The sequence below is a fragment of the Apteryx rowi genome, unplaced genomic scaffold (genome assembly GCF_003343035.1).
Source record: "Apteryx rowi isolate R43461 unplaced genomic scaffold, aptRow1 scaffold_260, whole genome shotgun sequence".
NCBI lineage: Eukaryota > Metazoa > Chordata > Aves > Apterygiformes > Apterygidae > Apteryx > Apteryx rowi.
The window spans coordinates 517922-540237 of record NW_020448975.1 but is presented as its reverse complement, the minus strand read 5'-3'; the positions used below and the strand labels follow the sequence as shown (position 1 = coordinate 540237).

Sequence of the window (22316 nt, the reverse complement as noted above, 5' to 3'; positions counted from 1 at the left end):
GGACGGCGGCCAAGGGGGGTCAGCCGCGTCCCCCCGCGGGACGCCTCTCACCTCGGCGTGGCCAGGACCTGGCCCCGCTGGCTCCGCCGCCTCTGCCCGCCCGCCCGCTCGCCGCCTGCCCGGCCTCACCTCTGCCCCGCTTCGGGCCCGGAAGCCGAGCGGGGCGGGGCGGCGCGGCCCCGCGCAGGCGGCGGCCGGGGCCGGGGGTGCTGCACAACTGGGTCTGGGAGCGGGGGGCTCCGCGCAGGCCGGGGCCGGGGGTGCTGCGCAACTGGGTCTGGGAGCGGGGGGCTCCGCGCAGGCCGGGGCCGGGGGTGCTGCGCAACTGGGTCTGGGAGCAGGGGGCTCCGCGAAGGCCGGGGTTGGGGGTGCTGCGCAACCGGGGCTGGGAGCAGGGGGCTCCGCGCAGGCCGGGGCCGGGGGCGCTGTGCAACTGGGTCTGGGAGCAGGGGGCTCTGCGAAGGCCGGGGCCGGGGGTGCTGCGCAACTGGGTCTGGGAGCGGGGGGCTCCGCGCAGGCCGGGGCCAGGGGAGCTGCGCAGCTGGGGCTGGGCGCGGGGGGCTCCACACAGGCCAGGATCGGGCTGCTGCCCTCCCGGCTCTCCATGCCACCCTGCAGCCCCTCGCCAGCAGGGGCATGGCGGGGTCCAAGGGAGGGGGGAACAAGGCGACATGAGGTGACCCCAGGGGGGCGAGTCGGGGTTAAAGCACTGTGTGCTGGGGGGGGGGGGGGGGGGGGGGGGGGGGGGGGGGGGGGGGGGGGGGCGAGCAGCGGCGCCTGTGAGAGAGTCCGAGTTGCTGCCACGAGTGGCTCTGCAGGAAGGAGGGAGCAGGGAGAGGCCTTGCAGCCCCCGTGTGCCCGTGGCCAGGGTGGGGTAAATAAAAGGACAAGGGGAGAAAACGCAGCAGAACTGTGGCAAGAGCTTCTCCCTCATGTGGGCACTTGTCACACCTGTGTGCCTGGGTCTTCTCCTGGCAACACAAGTCAGAGGATGCTGCAAGTGTGAGGGGTCCTCTCCAGCTTGTATGCCCCGTGGGCTGTGCTTATGTCACTGGTTTACAGCCCCAGTGGGCTGTGAAACCAGCTGTAAGCCCTGGCTGGCCCTTAGGGGCTCCTCACCCTCTCCTGAGGGTAAGTGGTCCCACTGCTTTGCAGGTGGGCAGCATGCAAGGTTGGGGAAGAGCTCAACCATATACAGTGATGTCCCTGCGACACCGGGCAGAGCTCGACCAGCTGTTTTTTGTGCAGCCTATTAAAATGGCATGTGTGTGAGAGGCTTATGGGGCAGAGGTTTGATAAGCAGCTCCAGAGGAATAGGAGTGAGTACCAACTGTCAGTAAGGGTAAGCGTGGGATTTAGAGTAGCCCTTACCTCCTGGAGCAAATGCTACACTGCATGGTCAAGCGCTCCATGTGGTGGGCAAGCAACCTGGGGCCTACTCAGTCCCACTTGCCATGGTTAATGAGGTCTCTGCTTCTAGTGATGGCTGCCAAGACTGTCCTTCGGCATACTGAAGAAGCCTCAGCCACCTGCCTGCTTAAGTGGGTGATGTGCAAGAGGGAGCTGTGGCTCAACCCAGAGGTTTCCCCCTCTCCCTCTGTTCTTGGGGGGACCTGGCTGGTCTGAAGATCTTTCAGGCCCTGAAGAGTCCCTGGTGAAAGACTGGCAGCTCAGAGAGGTCTTGAGGAAGACATCCGGAGCCAGTAATAAAGAGTCACTGGACATATAGCCATGACAGGCAGCAGAGGAAGGTGCGTTTCAGGCTATCTGCATCATCCAGGAGTGTCTGCAGGTCTAGAGACAGAAGGTGTGGACCAGGCTGTGGAGGCAGACCTGCCACAGGCCCTCCACCCCCGCCTCAAGGGTGGGATCGCTACTCAAGATCTCTACGGAAACCCAGTATAACTGATCGGGTTCTGTTAACTCCCTTCCATCCCTATAAGGCTCCAGATATCTTTGCTGCTTCAGGCCATGCGAGGACTGGAGATTCCTGTGGCTGCCTGTTCCCTTGTGGGGACTGTAGACTTCAAATCCCTGTGGCCCTCCCTTTCAAAGGTGCCTGTGGCACGTTATTTTTTTAACAGTGAAAGTTTGCCTGAGCCTTCTCTTTTCACTGATCTCCAGGTAGGTATAATGGCAGTTCAGAGAATAAAAGTAAGGGCAATCACCTCTTCATCCAAGAATCTAATTAGTAGCCTGTGCAAAAGAATGAAGATATAATACAATTCAAATAAAATGCAATTTAACAAGGGGTTTGTAGTATGTAGTAGAGGCTATTTCTAAGCAGATGTAGGGTTTAGTTCAGGTTTCAATTCATAGCTTTAAACCTAACATTGAATAGGTAGAGAAAAGTCAGAATGTGATAGAAAATGCTGCAAATTATTTTTGCATCCCCAGATAATTGTACCATCTCTTGATTATTCTTGCCACTGAAATATTGGTAATTGGGAGATGAGAAAGACCTTTTTGTCATAATCCGTATTATAAGTGGCAAGTTTTTGAAATGTTGCTTTAAGGTCTTCAGTTGTTGCTATGGGAACTGCTATGACCTTATCTGAGTTGGGCCCCAGCCAAAAATTTTCCATCCAAATCTTTTAGATAACACCAAGTCATTCTAATACCCTGTTTGGATTATGGAGATAGAAATGTGAAGATATGTTGTCTTTTTTTTCTCCCCCAGATGCTGTGCCTCAGTGTTGTGTTTGTGTAGGAGCACACATAGCATATGTGCTGTGGAAGCAAGGTGGATAAAATAAACCATCTGTTTGTCTGCTGAAATACAGCTTAATTCTACTCTTTTCTGCTCTTAAAAAGAAAGATTGTGTCAATCTGTACATTATTTAGAGCAGTAATACTAAGGACAGAGGATGGTGTAATAGAAGTCCTGCTGAACACCTCATCTCCTTTCTTGGCTTTCTTCATGGCTTTGGCATCAATTTGAAAATATTTTCTGTGGCATAACCTGCCATGCTCAGAGTAAAATTTCAGCGTTGCCATTCTGCATTATTACTCACAGCTTATCTGAACAGGTCTTTGTTCTCTGACTTCTTTCCTTCTACCAACTTTCATTCGCAATGGTGGGACCTTCTGGTTGCTTCCCTGTTGCTACGTGCCTTTGCTGCCAAAATGGCTTCCCATTACCTATCTCACTATTCTTCCCTCTCTGAGTCACTTTTTCCAGTCACCTTTTGCTATGTGCAGTTATATGTAAAAAATTTGTTGATTAACACACACAAAAGATAGCGAGGATTAGTGACCTCCTAAATTAAGCATTAGTATGTTAACCACCCCCAATAAGTCATTTGCTAGAGTCTTTGCTAGTCAGGTGTAAACAAGTCAGCTTTCATTGCTCCCTGTGGCAGATCCTTGATGTTGCAGTTTTTCACCTCACTTTTTCCTTAAGATTTTGTGTCTTTCCATTTTGATGTTTTCCCTGTTGAATCCTTGAGCTGCTACCTGTCCCCATCTCAATAGTCTTACCTTTGTCTACAATTTTACCTTTCTTACATTGCATGGTTCTACTCTATGAGCTTTCTTTCAGCTCTTTCTCTCAATTTAACAATTTCCTCAGGAATCAGAGCAATGTTTATGCAGCTGTGCCATGTCAGAACTAGGCCTTGGATTACAGACAGCTGAAATCCTAGGAATGGAGGGGAGGTTGTATTATTCTTTTTCATGTTCAGGTTTGAAGTGTCCATATAGGCTTTCTTTGCATTTGCAGTTTCAACACCCTGGAAGGTACAGGCAGTAACATTGGGAGTACATGTTGTGTGATTTTAATATTAATTTCAGTAATTTTGCATTAGCTATGCTGTGAGCACATCAGTTGCAAGCCTTTCACAGCTAAGTTTCTCAGCATAAATTTCCTACATTTTCCAAGTCTAAGTTAAGTGACGGGTATATGGCTTTTTGGAGAATAGAATTTCAGTTGGTAGAAAGTTTTTTTTCATTATCAGCTTTTAAGTATTAGTAACTACATTAACCCTCTATTTGGAATATAATCTGGTAAAAATATAGCTCTGAATGATACTTTGCTGAAAAAATATGATTGAGAGAGCAAAAAGTTGAGTGTATTGCATACTTTTCTCCATTAGTTCATAGCCATTAGGCATAATGACTAAAGATTGCCCTTGTTATCTTTTAAGAAGTGAACACCAGTAGTTTCCTGAGCTCAGGAGCTAGTGAGACATGGTTTCCTACAGAGTTTTGTCCTGTGATTTGTTCATTTTGCTATTTTCTAAATGCAAGATCATATCACTGCTTTTGCCTAAGAAGGAGAACTTTTAGGTATATGAGCCCATAGTCCTAAAAACCCTGTAATGGATATTACACTGCATGTTACTTTCTTACACACGTGCTTTCTCCCTAACAGAATGCTTCTTTTCGTGAGACCATTATTTTCCAAAAAATATGAGCAAATACCCTTGTAAAGATACATGTTTTGCTTTACTTAAAGATGATGTGAATGGTAAAGGTGAACAAGCATGTGTGTGATGTAGTAATGTGTCACCATAAGGTAGTGATACACCTGCAGCAGTAAGAAATTCCATCTTGATCACAGTGTTTAGGACACTGAGACATGCTGGTACCTATAGGTGGCACAAACTGCATCTCTTCTAAAGGTGAAATCAATAGAGAAGCACACTGCCTAACTGTCCTGCAGCCTACCTGCTTAGTTATTACAAATCTGCAGATCTCAAGTTGTTGATGCCCTGACTTGTTAATGCTCCCATGTTCCCAGCCAGGTGTCTCTATTGGATGCCTGTATGTATGTAATCCAGCTGCTTTGATAGTAGACTCCCTGCCTACCAGCCTGGTGAATCGTTTGACTCCCAAGCTCCCCAATCCACTTCATGTTTATTGGTAGGCTGGTGAGTAGACTATCTTATACCTAAATTCAGTGAGTGGTCTGCTTGGGGTTACTTGCTTTCTGGCTTGCAGAATATGTGGGCAACCAGTTTAACTCATGGATGCATGAATGAGATGTCTGGTATCTCAAGATTTACAAGCACCTGGATATTTGAGAAGTCTCTTTGCTCCTGGACTGCCCAACTGGCAAGTTGCATGCTCCTGCAGTTCACAAATACTCCTTTCTTAGGTTTCTAGACTGTGTGCTATAGAAAATATTTCATTTGTGGAATGCCTGAACAGTCCTGTGGTGGGAACACTCAATTTTTCTTTACCTTAGGCTTTACGTTCTCTGAAGGCTGGAGCTATTGGGGCTATTTCCAGGTTTGTCCTAACGGCCAATGCAAAAGCAGTTTTGTTATTGTTTGTGTTTTCTGTTGTACTTTTCAGTTTGTGTTTGTCTTCCTGTCATAAGGCAATGCCATAACAATGAAAAAGGCAAATGTAAAATCTCATCATGCCCTGAAAGTACATGCCTTGGAAGTGTGAATAAGAAACAATCTGAAATTTCTTTTATGTACTGCAAGACCACATTTGGAGTACTGTGTTGTGGGTGATATCCAATCCCGAGCGGGGACTAGGCGAACGGAAGATCACGCGATGTGATGAGCAGGCARGGGGCGTAGACGAAGCGTTGCGGTATATAAGGACACGTGCAGCATACAATAAACGCTATCTTAGTATCCCTCATATTGAAGTCTGTGCTTCATGGCCCTGGGATCTGAGGGTCCCAGTGCACCCTTAGGTGGTAACACAGAGTTGCTAGATTGACAGCAACACTGTGTCTGTTTAGGACTCCCGGGTACAAGGAAGATACTGACATATTGGAGTGAGTCTGGCAGAGGTCCCTATGATTGTGGCTGGAGTGCATGATGTACAAGGAGAGGCTGAGAGAGCTGGGTTTGTCTTAAGAGAAACTAAGTTGGGACTGTGTCTTCAACTTTTTTTTGATGTCTTCAACTATCTAATGGAAAGGTATGAAGAAGACAGAGCCAGACAGCAAAAGGACAAGAGACAACAAACACAAGTTGCAACAAGGGATTAGATAGAAAAATATCTTCATCATCACTGCACTGAAACAGGTTATCCAGGGAGGCTGTGGAGTCTCCATCCTTGGAGATGTTCAAAACTCAGATAGACAGGGCCCTTAGCAAYCTGATCTAATTTTAAAGTTGAAACGAACTTCAAAGGTGGCCCTGGTTTGACTGGACGGTTGGACTATGTGACCTCCAAAGGTCCCTTCCAACCAAAATTATTCTATGACTTAAATGATTGCTCTTCTAAATTTTATACAACTCTTTATAGGACTAKAATTTTATTTGGAGTTTATTCTAACTGTAAAGAGGGTAAAAGAGCATGCATTCCCCCAGGGAATATTTTCTTAAAACAAAATTCTTGTAATTACTCTCACATTGAGTCATTTCTTTGCCAATAGTTCAACAAAGAGGCATTCTCTTTGACCATGAACACTCTCAAGCAGATTTCATCTGTTATTAATTTACAGTGTCACATATCATTTATAGATAATAAAAGACTGTTTCTCTTGAAGACTTAAAGAGAAAAATCTTGATTCTGCAGAGGAATTCTTACATATCCTTTCTTCACTGTACTAGGGTCTAAATGAGATCTTAGGTATGAGGCCAAAAGATGGGAGTAGTGGAAAGATAAAATTCAGAAATAAGCTATTATTTTTTACAATTGCTGTCTTGCGAAGAAGAAATTTCCCAAACTAGATATGCTTAAATTTCACATAACTTCATATTCAGCTAAATGTATGCTGAAGATTATTTATTCATGCAATATTCTTTCTTGTGAGTGGCTTATATTTTCTTCTGAATTATAATGAAAACAGCTGAATGTGTCTTGGGAACCAGTAAGACAGACTCTGCAAGTTTTTTGTTTCAGCAAGAGTTATAAAATAATTCTTAAGGGCAGATTACTCCATTAGYACAGATATATCTTTCACATCCAGGCCCTGGGAGTSTATATGTAATCTCAGCTTGCATCTTTCCAACTGGTTTAAGTAGATCAAARCTTGCAAAAAGGTCATGAATTATTGCCTTTTCCATATATCAGCAGGAGGATGATGTGACTGTATGGGATCAGCTGGTTGATTTAGCTGAAAACTGATCTACAAAGTATTTGTTTTCAGCTTGATAAACAATCCAGTCTTACTGCATGGCTACATAGTTGCTAGTATTGAGAAAAGGATTGGGGCAGAAATTTATTGTCTGAGAAGTTGGGGGGAAGAGCAGGATTACCTCTTTCATCATCAGCAAGATCAGGCAAGCTGAGACCTGCATCTCAGTTAGTCTTTGTTTTAGTGTCCTCTCTGAACCTGGTGGTTTCTCTGTTTCCCATCCTTTTTTTCTCTGCAGATTTTGCAGCAGATTTAGATTTGGCTAATGACCACTATTGCAGCAGAAGCTGCCTTACTGCTTCTACTAGCTTCAGACATCAAATACATCCTAATCACAGTGATAGCCAACTGGAGGTCCTTCTGGACTCTGTGTGCTGGGCCTTAATATCCTCTTCAGTTCTTCTTTCTCATGCAGATTCTCCTCTATTCAGCAAAACAAAGTTGTATCTGAATCCCCAGCCTCATAGAAGAAGGAAACAGGCTTCCTTGCCTTTATTCTTGCAAAAATACACAAAACATTTTTATGAGAACTTTGCAGCAAAGACAATTTCCTCTTTGAATAGTAGTATTATCATCAAACACTACTGTGGGTCATCCCATGACTAATAAATCTGGCCCCATTACTCATTTTTGACAGAAATCTTGTATTTGTTTCCATACCTTATTAGCACATTTCTGCTTGTGTGAGTGATGGTGTTGGTCACAGTTTGAGGCCTGCTTTGGTAAGTGCTTGAGCAAAGGGTCTGTATGAACAATTTATGGACTAATCAGTATATCAGCAAAATTTACAGTCCCTTTATTTTTGTCTTTTTACAGAGGGGGTGTCTACCATCATCCAAAAAAGGTATAAAATATGGGTTAAAGATAACATGAAGGATCAGGCATCACTTTGTGGCCATCTTCTTATGTCTGTCCATCTGTGCATTCATGTGTACAGCATGGGCTGCTCATTAAGTTGTGCAAATAGTTTTTATCAAAGTCTCCCTTTGTCCCATATGTTGGATCTAGGAATATCAGAGCTGAAACACAAGTGAGAAGATGTGGCCTATTTGTTGTGCTGCAAATGCTGTAGGTGGTGCCATGAAGCAATAACTATTAACAGCAATTGGTAACGATGGTGACCTCTGAATGGATTCAACCCTTTTACAAAAGAAATATATCAGATACCAAAGAAAAAATAGCCAGAATTCTTAGCGCAAGAGCCCTCAGCGTATTTCCTCTCAAGCCTTCTAGTCCTCGGTGATACTCAACTCAGTTTCATCCTGGCTACAGTCTCTCAAGGAAAAGGCCCCATGCTGAGAGGATCCTGGTACTAAGCTATGTGCACATTGAATCATTCCACCAGCACATTGGCAGTAATATACCTACCATTTCTATCTGTTTTCCACAGTGGCTGTTCTTCTCTACAGAAACAGAACCTTTGTTTCTCATCATATACCTATCAAAATTACAATGCTGTGGCCTTGCTCAGTCTGTGTATTAGTCACTTACTGGAGGTCAGCCACTTTGTCTGCTTCATGGCAAGAGCTAGGTCTAAAATTCATGTGTCCTAATTAACATCACTGCATATAGAACAAAAATAAGAATATTTTCTCTTCAAATATTGTATATACTTACACATATACATGTTATTTAATATGCTATAGATTTGGACTCTTGCTGGAGAAGTAAAACAGCATCTACAATTACAGGCTCTTTTTCCTGTTCTACTTTTTTGGGATCCCTGCTATTTCCATACATAAGCACTGCCAGTTCTTCAGTCCCATATTTGAGTTCTGTTCTCCTCTGTTAGTGGCCTTTTGACACTAAAACACCATTCCTTCCTCAAGCTCTCCTTTTCCATTATCAGCCCTGAGGTTTATCACCCTGGGCWCTTTGTTGTCCATAAAAAATTCCTAGCTTACTGAGAAAAGTTTCTTCTTGCTCTTCAATAGCTATTCCTATCTCTTCGGGGATTCAGTCTGGCAGTTTTTTACTTGACTCACATCAAGTGTTTGTCCTTTCTGAAGCATTAAACAGCAGTGCTGGTRATGCAGTTTTTCTCAATAATTCCTGATCAGTATCCTCTGTTTCAGCTGTTGCACAGAAATTGCTCGCCTTCCAGACAAATGTGCTAAGGGTTTCTCCCTCGGTGGTCTAGCAATTGTGCACAGAGTGTGCCCTCTGCACAAAGATTAGAAAGGAACAGATTCCCAATATCTGTCATTTGTTCATCTTCAGCTGAGTGGGGTCTCTCAGTACCCTACTAGATTTCCTAAAGTTTGCATGTTTCACTCATGTTAGTCCTGATGCTGCTTCATCCACCATTACTTTTGAGCAAGCAAAATTCTCTCTTCCCTAACTTGCTGTGTCCTTTTCACCTTTACTGCATATCTTACAGCTTTGATGGTGTTTCCAAGGCTCATCATTTGAGATCCAAGAGCTGCGTTTGGTAGTGCTGGTGGGAGATGGAGGGACCTCCTGCAGAAACTCCTACAGAACCTACTGCTCCTAAGTGTCAACTAGTTTGACATAAAAAATTGCTGGCAGACACCATCATCATCATAATCTGTGGAGGAGAGAAAAACAAGTCTTGTTAGTTGTTGAGTGTCTGAAGCTACAATGTGCTGTTCTGTTGCCTATGGTCATCTTTCCACTGGTTCTCCAGGACAGAGTTTTGTGCACAGTGGTGAAAGTACTGCGGTAAACCTCTTTTTGCCCTAATTTTGCTGACAGATAAATGAGGTCAAGCTCTGAATAACACACAGGGTATTGTCAAATTACCATTGCTGCTCACTCCCAGTGACTGACTGAGCATTGGCAACTATGTGACTTCTCATGCTCTGCAGGAATGCGGAGGGAGAAGGGACAAGTGTTAGCACAACTGTCATGCCATCCACTAGAGAGGGCACATTGCTTCCAGCTTCCACTGCTGCTCCCCTCCATTGAGCAATACAGCATCAGACAGCATTTCCATCCATTTCATCCAACGGCTCCATCACTGGTTCCTGGTTCCTTTCTTTTTCTCTCTTGCTCTGTTTCCCAATGACTTTCACCTACTGCTTATCAGAAACACGGACTGTACAAGGGAATTATGGTCAGGATAAATACGGGATCTGCTGTACAAACTCAGGAAGTGCAACAACAGTGGATATAGGAAGATGGAGGTACTTGTAAGCCATCACTGTCTAAGCTCAGCTGAGCCCCATAAACAGGGGAAAGTTGTGCTTAGTTAATTCTACTGCCAGCCAGTTGCAGATGGCAATTGCTACGCTGCCTGGTCAACTTTTCTTTTAATTTCTTGTGTGATCATGCACCTCATGCTGGCTGTCATTAGGAGAAAATTAACCTTATTGACAGTTTGCATTTGTCTCACTAGCTTATTATACAGTCCTAGCACCTGATAACTTTTATCTCATCTGTCATTGCTACCTGGAAGTGTTGTAGTCTGGTTTTGCCTCTTGTTCTGCAATAGTAGGTACTGACATTTGGATCCCTGCCTTGAACATTTCAGCTGGCTTTGCTGTTGAAAGTGTTTCCATAGAGTGAGCTTTGTCCCAAACCTCTTCACGAGTCTCCAAAATTAGAGATCAAAATTGGGTTTTTAAGCTGTGCGATGTATCTGAAAAAATTGTATATTATTTTCTTTTCTGTGTTGTTTATTATATAGTCTATCTTACCATGTTTCTTTGGGAGGATTTGGCTGGGCAGCAGGTCACATTGCTAAGGCTCCTGCACTCTAGGTCAGATGAACTTCTCTGGAGCAAGGTGAGATTGTGCCTAGGATGGGTGGAAGTTTCAAGAGTGCAGTGTGGACCAAGAGGAAGAGAGCATGGCAGTTTGTCTGCTGCCCTGATTTCTTTATTTGAAAGTTCATTGTTCTAATTTCTGTTCTTACAGAAGTTGGCTTTTGAAACTCAGACCTGTTTTCATGAGTTTTGGTGTTCACTGCAAGAAGGAAGGGCGGCCACATCTCCTCTAGGGACTGGGATCCTGCTGTGTTACCATTCTGTGACTACAACTGAGCACAGAGCAGGGAGAGGGGGAGATTGGTACTGATGAGGTTTCATCCTTTCTCAGAAGCRTTTTTTTTGGTTGTACCAGTGAAGCACTTCCATCAGTTACTCTGATGCTTTAGACAGTGGCATGTCACTGCATGTTCATCTCTTCCAGAGACAATAACAAAAACTTCCATTTCATTTTCTTGTATCAAAAGTGGACACGTACTATGTATTAAGTACAATAATAAAAAAGACTACGTATTTGTTAAACTAAACTGATTCTCTGTTATCATAACTATTCTTATAGCATTACAATTAGCTGGCTTTTCTCACATCTGTGCAGACTCACTCCTGCATCCCACTAATAGGAGGAGCATGGTGCTAAAAGGGATCACCAGGGCCGTTATTTGATGCATGTTATATAACTGCTTTACTAACCTTCCAAATTTCCATCTTAAAGCAGTTAACTTTTCTGCTCTTGTATAGAAAGCTGTTCCAGAATCTGATGGTCCGATGGTTAAAAATCTAATTTCTACACGTAGTTAATTCATGCACAATCTATACGCATTTCTTGATCATGTCCTTGATCCCCCACCCTCATCTTCTAGTGAATCTGTATATTATATTCCCTTTCACAAGCTCTTCCTTCAGATCATGCCCTGCATGTGAACCAGTTTGAATTCATCTTTCTTGAACACGTGACCAGCATTATACACAGAAATCCAGGTGAGATCTCTTCAATTTCGGCTGGTGGCACTCATCTTTCCCCGTCTCTCCAGGAGTTCCTTCTGCTAATGCCTCTCTAAAGTTCTTCTCTCCTGCAAATTCTGCATCTTCTTCCATGTTTCATCTGCATGACTCTTATTTTATTTTTCGGGTATAATTCTCTGAGGCCACACTTAAGAGTAATAACAAGTTGTGAGGCATGATATTTTGATTCATTTAAGGCTGTCTGTGTCTCTGTCTTAGAGAGAAGGCTTACTACTGCTCTCCTTTGGTTGGAATTAGAACTGCATAACTACGTGTCTCTCCAAGTACAATTAACAGCTGCTAATGTGGTAGAAACCAGTGTTTTTTAAAGGAGAAAAATTTAAGTATATACTTTTTTTATCCTTTGAAGCTGAGTTGCCAGGAAATGTAGTGTAGTTGCAATAAAGATGTTCAAAGTGATACAGACTTGTTAAAATAATGAATGATGATAGAGAATGATTGACAAAGGACAAAACAAATGAAATTGCTTACAGTGCATATAATCCAGTGTATTTCACAACTGGCAATATGAAAAGCTAACCTATGTTAAGCAACATGTGTGACTTTGTTCTTTAAATCTTACGTGTCCAACTGAGAAACACATACTTCTTTGTTGCTTTACTTGAGAGATCTTTATGTGCTTGTTTTTTACTTCTCAAAATGTCACACTAAATTACTGTTAGTGAACTGCAGCTGCCCCTACAAAATTTCTATACCTGAACACGAATTGTATTGACTTTTTTTACAGTGTAATAACTACTCTTGGACTATTTCATTATCATTTCTGAAAGATCATACTTATTAATCATCTTATAAGTTTCACCCACTTTAACCTTGATAACTGCTACAAGTGACATCTTATTTTATGCATTTCAGTTGCTATGATCTGAGGAGTGTATACTCTTTATATAACCTAGGAGGTAATTTACCATCAATAGAAGTAAATAAGTTTCAGTTTTTAGAGAATGAGGACACTTCCTGACTTAACATTAGGTTCATTTGTATTACTATTAAAGTCTAAAAGAGACTGAAAATTGCCATAAAGCAGCAGCTAAGAAAACTTTAAGGACAAAGGACTTCTGGACTGATACTAAGTTGGCAAAGTTGGTCCTGTAAAGCTCTCTTTTACCTACACCCCTGGAAATAGGAAAAAAAATTTTGGTTGAGAGTGGCAAGATCCATCAGTCTCCTGGAACTGTTTAATTCTGTGAAAATATTAATTTTCATCTGAAGACCAATAAATTTCTAGTCCTTCGATGCTGAGAAAAACTTGAGAATATTCCATTGGTGTACTCCAAAGACTCAAGTTACAAGGCAAACAAAAACAACTTATATATATATTTTTTATAACTTCATTATTTTTAAGGAATTATTGTGCTATTTGATTCATGTTACACTTTCAGAATCTTATTCTTAAAATATTTTATTTTCAGCCTTTGTTAGAAAATAATTGTTTCTGATAGTATTTTATTACTTTTAGAAACATTATTAGTGRGTTTGATATTTATAACAGCTGGCTGTAATAACATTTACATTATGTGTCAGATTTTATAACTGGCACAATTTGAGGTGGGAATAAATAAAACATTTTAGGTACTTTACTATAAATTGTACATTATAAGCAAATACATCTGATAGCAGGTRTATTCATATGGATTGGGCATAACAGTACAGGTCAGAACTAATTAGCCAATATAAGCTTCTTTAAACTGCACACTTCCCAAACATAGGTGTGCCTCCTCTTATTTCGTAATAATTACAACATAAAAGTACTATGAAAGAAGCTTTGGAAACTGTTTGCATTTTCACTTTTGTCATTTGAAACTGTCAGTTACAGAGCTCGTGAGCAGGATTCACTGCTGAGGTTTGGCTTTCCCCACTCTTATTCCCAGAGAGACTGARACAGTTAGTAAAAGTGTGATAAGACACTTTATCACAATCACTTGAATTTGGATTTTTTTGTCTTGTTGAATTAGGGTTCCACAGGAAAGTAGAAATCAGCAGTGAACAGAAGACTACAGACCTCATTTGGGAAAGTCAGCACTGCTTACTCAGTGACTAGATCAACAGACATGGTTTCTCTAGACAACACAGATTTTTCAGTTTCCCAGAAATGGCAAAGAGGAATGTAGAAAAATGAAGAATAATGGGAAAACTACAAAGTAGTCTAGTGTATATGTCTGAAGTTAAGCATCAGAACCCATTCTGGCATTCAGGCTTGTCTGTTTTGGCCACTGCTTTAGAGGATTCTTACACTTATTTTAATAATATTGTTGCTGATATTTTGGTAGAGTAACAAAACTGAAGAGGCAATATTCCTAGTACTGGAAATGGAGTTACAAGATATGCTGTATTTGTTAGGTTGCTGATAGCATCCGGCCACCAGCTGCACAACATACTGGATAATATGAAATTATCATATGTAAGCACAGTGTGTTGTACTACATCTTCCAACTTGCAGGAATTATAACTGGCCTACTGAACAAATGCGGTGTTTAATGGTCTGATACATGATTTTTTTCTCATTTTCAGACCCTTACAAAACTGTCCAGTGGAGGTGAGAGTGCTGTAATTCTGAATATAGTTCTTATAAATGGCTGACTTTTCTTAGTTACTTTGTGCAGGCTTTTTTTTCAATTAGGTCATAGACTTCCAGCATTAAAATGGCTATGACCTCTATATTTGACATGTTAACCTGTCCTTTTTAAATTTGCTGGGTCTGATGCTGAGCATCTTCCCAATGTTGCTGCCAAATGCTTTGTGTTTCACATAAAACACCATATTTCTGTCTCCCCTTTGGGATGTTGTGTGCTTCAGTCCCTGCCTTTTTTTTTGGTGTGTGGACTCCTCCCCTTAAACCTGGAAAAGACCTAAAGCAAGCAATTGTGCCACCTGGATGCACATCCCTTCCTCTCCTGAAAGACTGGCTTTGCCCCCATGCCTGCTGATAAGTAAGAAGTCTGACTCCTGCTTCTTGCTATGCATCACTGAAAAGTGAATCAACCTTTAAGCTGTTATTTCCTGGCACTTGTGGTCTTCCTGCTTATTCAGGTATTTTGCATCTAAAGTAAACTTGGTGGTGATGGCATAAACCTGCAAGAGTAGAAAATGTGAAAGATTCTTAGTGACTGGTAACATATCTTTAAGGACTTTGACTAAATGTGCTTCTTGCTCATGCCTGAATGTTTTCTGTTGTCTTTGGAATCAGTTGGAGAACAGTTTTTTCTTTTCTTACTTGTCCGTCAAGTTAAACCATCAGCTTCAGAAATGTTTGAACTAGTGTGTCTTTTTGTGGAAGAAGTGCCTGTGTAAGTGGGACTAATGATAGTGATGGTAACTGGATGTGTCAGAGGAACTATTTGTTTGGAAGTGCTTGTTCCACTGTTCTTCAGCTATTTTTAAGCTCCTATCTGCCTATTGATTTTTTGGCTTGCTCTTCTTATGGTTTTATGGTTTCTTTGAAGTGATTCTTAACAAACATTGATAAACTTTCCAGTTTAAAAGCATATGAAAATCAAGAAAATTTTAGCCACAGCAACATTCTGTGTAGATTTTCTCCTGTCTTGCTTGCATTATATGAATTTAATAGGGGCATGAATTGCTGCCTATTCTGATCTGGCTGCATTCTCACATTTATTGTCAAGTAAAAGAGACTGCATGTAGAATCAGCCCTTGCATGTACTGAACTATATTCACAGCAGCAAATAATATCCATAGTGATTTTCAGCATTTTAAAAACTGAATTTTGCCCCTCATTTTCTCCTCATTATTAGTTTTTCTTTTTTTTAACATGAGCAACTGTTGTGAGTTTATTCTAATGACTGCAGAAAACAACATTTGTATCCTCTATCAGTATTGCTTCTAATTCATTTATCTTTACCAAGTTTTTCTGTTGTACATGGTGTTCCCAGGTTCTTTCAAGATTAATGGAACTGATTAATTAAACCTATGCAGAACACAGCCTGATACACTATAAGTAGTAGGATGTCACCCTCAGTGTTAATGTCCACAAATCTAATCAGCAAAAATAAAGGAGAAAAAATCAGGAAAGAAGAATAGGAATGGTTGAGAATTGGTCTTTTCTTCTTATGGTAAACACAGTATCTGATGCTAAAGATAATGCATTCCATCTTCAATGCTATTTTTCCTTCTCAGAAAGAAGGAAGGAGTGGTTATAAAACTTGCTTCAGCAGTTACTGCTGTCAGTCAGTAATCAAAAATACTAAAGCTGCTCTGATAAAGCTGAATGTAGTTCTGTTTTCTCTGCCATCTCAAAATGGATATAACAAAACTGGATATAACAAATCCAGAGAAGGGCAATGACGATGGTCATGAGTATGGAAGCACTGCCATATGAAGACTATCTAAGCAACCCAGGCTTTTTCATTCAGGAAAAAGAGCTGACTAGGGGCAGAGGGAATACGCAGAAAGTCTCAAAAATGCTGAGTGGCAAATCTTGAGGGACTCACCATTCACTTCCTTTACTATACAACTTTGTGGGCATCAAATGAAGTTGTAGAAGTCAGGTTCAAAACAAAATAGGAGATGCAGCAGATAGTAGATCTGTGCAACTCATTGCCAAAGGATGTTGCGGATGCTAAGCATTTATAAGGATTTAAGGGGAGACTAGATAAATACATGAAAGAGAAATTGTTGGATGGTTCCTAAATATAAAGAAACTGTATCCAGCTGTTCCCTAGACATCCACTTTTACCACTGTTGTAGAGAGGATACTGAAATAGGTGATCCTTACGTTTTTTAGGTCTTCAGATAAACTTTATATTTTGGGGTATGTTCTAAAAGCCTGTGTTTTTAAAAGGTCATCCTCAAATCCCATACTGATTTCCTTTGCTGCTTGTTATGTTCTTTATGGTCAGTGACTGAAAGAGGAGAAAATACTAACCAAAAGTGTTGCCTAATACTACTCCTTTGCCATTTATAAAAGCAACACTGGTTTTGACTGTTRCATGAAGCTTACCTTATATAGCAGGCTGTTGTCATAGCACAAGCAGTTTTGATAAAATATTAGCCCATTGTTTTAAATTACATTTAATTCACTCCAGTTTTCCTGTACCTGAAGAGTCTTGTTCTAGCATAATGTGATGTCTTCTTGTTTTCCTTAGGAATGGAGAAAGTGGTTGCTTGTTCATATAAAAGGACAAATGCTCTTTGTAGGCTGATTTGCTTTCCCTGSGCTGGAGGTGGAGCTTCTCAACTTGCTCAATGGGGCAGACTCTTCGGCAGTTCAATAGAAGGTCAGTCATTTGTGTAGGTAAAAAAAGCATAAGGTAATTAAGATGGGCAGTCTGAAATGCTCAGTAGTCAATTTTTTTTAAGAGAATTTAATGTTCTTGAGAGCACTGCAATTTTTTTCCAATTGTTTATTTACCATGGGTCTTATCCAGAAAGTCATTCCATTAGGATACTGAATTTACTCAGTTTCTATGCCACTCTGGAACAAATTATATATGACTGGATTAAATTATATATCCTCAGAGCTAAATTTCACAAGACTGTAGTATGCGTGACTGTTTCAGAAACTGTTGGTATGATTCAGAAACAGCAATACAGTGGCATATTGTTAATTGTTAAAAGAAAGCATCAACAAGTTTAGCAATGAAGATATAAAAACTATTTTTTAACACTGAGAGGCTGCACAGAACGCATTTCAGTTATCCAGACTATCTGCAGGGTTCTGCACTCCCTGTGTCAAAAATGAAGTTTAAACAATGGTTTTGTAACTGTGAAATGGTATTTAGTTACAGAGTGAAGTAATTTTCATGGCTATCAGTTTTTATCAACACTAAAAAGATCCACTGCWGAACTATTTGAAGAGGAACCAAGCTCATTTTCCAGACTTTCCGCAAAGAAAAAAGTATAATTTGGCATTAATGGAAAACACTGTCACTGCAATTGTACCAGTGTCCTAAATGTTTGCATGCCTCCTATAGACTGTTGCACAAGTCACATCCGATTTTTCTTGAAATTAAAAAAAAAAAAAGTCATCTTCTGTTCTGATGAAAATAAAAGTTACTAACGAGATGACCTAGGAACAACTGCAAACTCAGATGAACCAAACCAGGGAGTAGCATGCTCTTTAAAAAGTATTTTTATTGTGCTCAAAGAAAGTATAAAATACATGAACATTTTTGTACGACTATCTGTGGTATTATGTAGTGGCTTATTCTAACTGTAGTAAAATACTTTATGCATCTGACTCATTGCTTCCATATGGCAGATATGTCCAACGTCAACGAGATTTTAGAAAATTAACATTTTTTCTGATGAGTTCTTTCCTTATTTTCTCTAAAAAAGAGAGAAAAATAAGGAATGTTGAAAGGAATATAATAAAAGGATGTAATGTGTCCTTTTGTGTAAATATAAAATGCTATCAATTTATACTATGATTCCAGGTTTTACTGTCTGTAGGGCTGAAGAGCCTGCAAAGAGAAAAACTGGGACTGTAGCATGCTAATATATTTTTTCTTAACTTTCTAATGCTGCCCTTGAGAGGATATTCTTTACACAATGCTCAGACTTGCTGTTATTGAAATTAATGAATTTGTCATTAATAATAATAGTAATAAAGCTGCTTTGAAACTTCAGCTGAGATCAGGACCTTGTTATCATTATAAGACAGAATTCCTGACTTAGAGCATTTATAAATAAGATCAGTTGGGAAGGCAATGTTTGTGAGTAAAGGGAGTGACAGAAACCTAAACCCTCTTTAATCACAGGATTAAAAGATAGCACTAGCAATAGCAAAAGCGCAGTGTCAGCTGTAAAAAGGATTCATTTAAATAAACTGTACATTCTGCAGAATAAATAGATTTAAAAGATTTTCTGTAACTTAATTAAACTGATTTTAGTGTTTCTCCTCAAAATGACAGTAATTCTTTTCCCTCCCTCCTTCCACCTCTTCTCCAGTGCACTCTGTAAGGCTTCCTGGAAGAGAATCTCGTTCTAAGGAGCCTTTTGCACAAGACATGACAACTGTAGTTAATGAAATTACAAGTGTATTGTTAAAAGATCTGCAAGARAAACCATTTGCATTTTTTGGTCACAGGTAAAAATATATTAATTTCTAAATACCCTGGTGAAGGAATTTTATCTTTATACTCTAGGAGTAGATGATTACTTGTCTTTATTTGCAAAAACTATAGGAAAATACACTTCTCCAAAGGCTTTTCAAGTCAAACTAAAAAATGATGCTGATCTCAAAGACTGTCGTTATTTATTACTTCAGGCCCAATGACTTCTAAAAATGGCAGTGTTGTGATCAATTTTTTAGATTACACTGATAAATTATTATTTTGTTTACTCTTGATATTTGTGTCAGTGCTTACTCTAAAATGAATGCAGGGGGTGAACTAATCATAAAACAAATAGATTTTGAAGATCACATAGTCCCAAGTACTCAAAATAACTGTGCTTCCTACAAATTAAGGAGACTGTTAAAAGAAATGGAGGTAAAAAGGTCTGATTTGTAAAACTAGTCTCAATATGAGTATACTTTTACATGTGAATTAGCTAATATCACTATAATTTACATGTTGTAATACAGAACCATAAAACTCTCTATATTTATGGTTTCAATAAATGTTCAAGATAGCCAGCCAACACTGAAATTCAAATTATGTTCACATTTTCAAGTTTTTACATATGTTTGTGATTACATTGCTTTAATTTCTCTTTTCACTGCAGTTTTGGATCATATATTAGTTTTGCAGTTGCGCTACACTTGAAAGAAAAATATGGACTAGAGCCGATCCACCTTTTTATATCAGGGGCACATGCCCCGCATGTAAGTTACAGAATCATTAACAGTGTGAAACAAAACAGTATATTAGCTATCACAAATAAAACACTTGTAGTGTCTGTATGGTGTGCAGAGTGCGTTTATTATACCCAGAGTACTAAAGAACCCTTACTCCTGAATGCACACAGAAGAATGTTCTGCTTTCTTACRGGAAGTTAATTCTGAGGTGGCTGGAGAATTTCACGTTATAGAATATTCACAGAGGCTAACCTTAGCCTAAGGAGAACAGACTCCTTAAGCTAATATTACCCTTTTTTTGAATACCCTATTATTTATTATGATCTTTGCCATAATCCTCAAAAAGCAATCAAAACAATAAATAAAGTGCCATGCCCTGCTTTGTGACATGCAAAATAACTCTCTTAGCATAGTCTTGCATAAACCTCAGTCACCAGTTCCTGAGTACATTTGCCCTCTTGTTCTTTTCCTCCCCATTCTTTGCTGGCTTTTTATGTGTTCTCAGTTCCTTATGCTTATGTGTTTCTGGTGCTTCTGCTAGCTTTTCTCAGGAAAACAATGGGGATTTGGCTTTTGTCCCATCCCTCCTGTCTTCAGTCGTCATTTGCTATTTCCATCCCTCTGTTTCTGGGGCTTCTTAGCAATATTGCTTGAGTACTAGCTCTCTGCTTCATGGAAGCAATTATTCCTGCAAATTTCCTTAATCTAGGGGGTCTCTCTAGCCCCACATTAGTTGGCTTTGTGTACACTACTAGGCTTTGTTTTCTCTTAAACAGATTATTTTATTAGTTTTATTTCAAGAGTGACAGTTAAACTTTGAACACAAATCAATTAATGGTTATGTATCTGTGGAAGCTACAGACCTTGASGGTACTTGTGTCTTGATCAAAATCTGTATTTTCAGCAAATACAGTCTACTAATCCTTTCCAAGGAGTATTCTCTGCAAATGTTAAGCTAGCCGGCCATTGTATTTTGGAGATAGGGAATCTGTACTTTTTTAATAAAATAACTGTTAGCAAAATTATTATTTAAAGTATACTGTATAAAACACCTTATGTGTCTTGTCTGATGCTGGCAGTCTGAAGCTTTTCTTCCCATCAAAAGACTACATGATGTAGATGATGAAGACATTACTGCACATATAAAAATTTTAGGAGGAACTCCTTCTGAGCTGCTGCAAAATGAAGACATCAGGAAACATCTGATTCTTACTTTAAGGGAAGATCTTAGAGTTCTTCAGACATTTTYGTAAGTTTAATACAACTTTATATTATATTTATACCTGTATTTTACATTTATATATTACAGTTTAACTTCTGTCTAATCATGTCAGCTTCTCTTTTCCCTTTCTTAGTAATTTGTTCTAGTTTCTATTATAAAAAGATTATGAAACAGTAAATAAAGTTTTCTCCTTTGAGTGCTTTTCCATGTATATTCTGGTATTTATGCCATATATATGCCACACAGCTCACTGTAACAACCTCTACTGCTATTGTAGTAGTGAATGTGTCATGGTAGAACTATAGTTCTACTTAGGATCCTAAGTTAACAGCTACTGAAAGGAAGATTYGTACATCTTTTATTGTCTTCTGAGGCCAATAGGCTCAACTAATCGTGCTTCATGATCGCTGCATTCAGCCTCCTGATCCACTGCCCCCTACGCTAACCAGGCATCCATCCCTATGTTCCTGTTCCAGACACCTAGAAAGCAACCAACTTCTCTGGTCCTCTTTCCCCAGTAGGTCTGTACAACTGCTTGGGTAGCTGAGTGGTTAAGGGCTCTCATACTGGCAAAGACAAGGACACTCCTGGATGCAGGACCCCTTTTGGCCATGGTTGATAAGGCCCTGAAACATTAGAACTTGAATTTACACAGACAGCATATTTAGTTATTATAGGTGGGAATTCTTATTGCAGGTTGAAGCTCTTTTTGCTAAGTATTGGTCTTTCTATCTTTAATGTTCTGGACATAATTTAGGAGGGAAAGTTGCTTAAAATCTTAATTCCTTCACCTGCTGTTCTGCACAATCTAATTCATAAAGTTTCTGTTATGCATTGGAGCAGAAAAAAAAACATTTCGTTTGTGGAGGCAAAACCTAAATATAGGTGTCTTACGGAAAGTTTTATTACTACAACTTTTTGTATTCACAGTTTTGAGAAGGCAGAAAGGAATATTCCCCTCTCCTGTGATATTACCTGCTTTGRTGGGTCTGAAGATATAGCACATGATTTAGAAGGTACTTTGCTTAAGTGGTTTCCTTCTTATACTTAGCTATTTTTCTGTTGTATCAAATCAGTTAATGAAGAGTTCCCTAGAGTCTTTTTCCTCCTTTTAAAATTAAATGGAAATACAYAGGGCAGTCTCAGAATAAACAGTCTCAGCCAAATCAGTTCATACAGGATTTTAAATGATTATTAAATAATAACCTTGAAATGGCTATGTAAAACAACTATAATATTTGACATTTCTCTGACACTTTAAATATCTTTTTCAGCCTGGGATGATGTAACAAGTGGAGATGTTTCCATTTACAAGCTTCCCGGAGGTCACTTTTATCTGCTGGAACCTTCTAATGAGATTTTTTTGACCAAACACATAACAAGATGTATAGAAAATGCTGATCTATGAGCATTTCTCTCTATTTTTATGGCAGATGGTGTAATATTAGTCTTCAGCACTTAATAATAATTCACTCTTTCTGTACAATTGCATGCAGTTATGCCTCAAAGTTGCTGTGTTCCTCCAGAAGATCTTTTATT

General features: G+C 40.0%; 2 protein-coding genes across 3 annotated transcripts in view; one reads left to right on the top strand and one right to left on the bottom strand.

Moving 5' to 3' along the window:
• Positions 1–141, bottom strand: part of CROT (carnitine O-octanoyltransferase) — a 22337-nt gene extending 22196 nt beyond the window's left edge. The window contains exon 1 of one of the 2 annotated variants that reach the window (XM_026067681.1): positions 130–141. The gene's annotated coding sequence lies outside the window, so the exon portion shown is untranslated. The other variant, XM_026067679.1, reaches the window with a different exon arrangement.
• Positions 142–2700: 2559 nt separating this feature from the next.
• On the top strand, positions 2701–22185 carry OLAH (oleoyl-ACP hydrolase). Its single transcript, XM_026067690.1, has 7 exons — positions 2701–2743; positions 16902–17033; positions 18706–18844; positions 19483–19582; positions 20635–20804; positions 21708–21793; positions 22052–22185. The coding sequence occupies exons 2-7, from the start codon at positions 16904–16906 to the stop codon at positions 22183–22185; spliced, it is 759 nt and encodes a 252-aa protein (XP_025923475.1). The 5' UTR covers positions 2701–2743; positions 16902–16903.
• Positions 22186–22316: the final 131 nt, after the last annotated feature.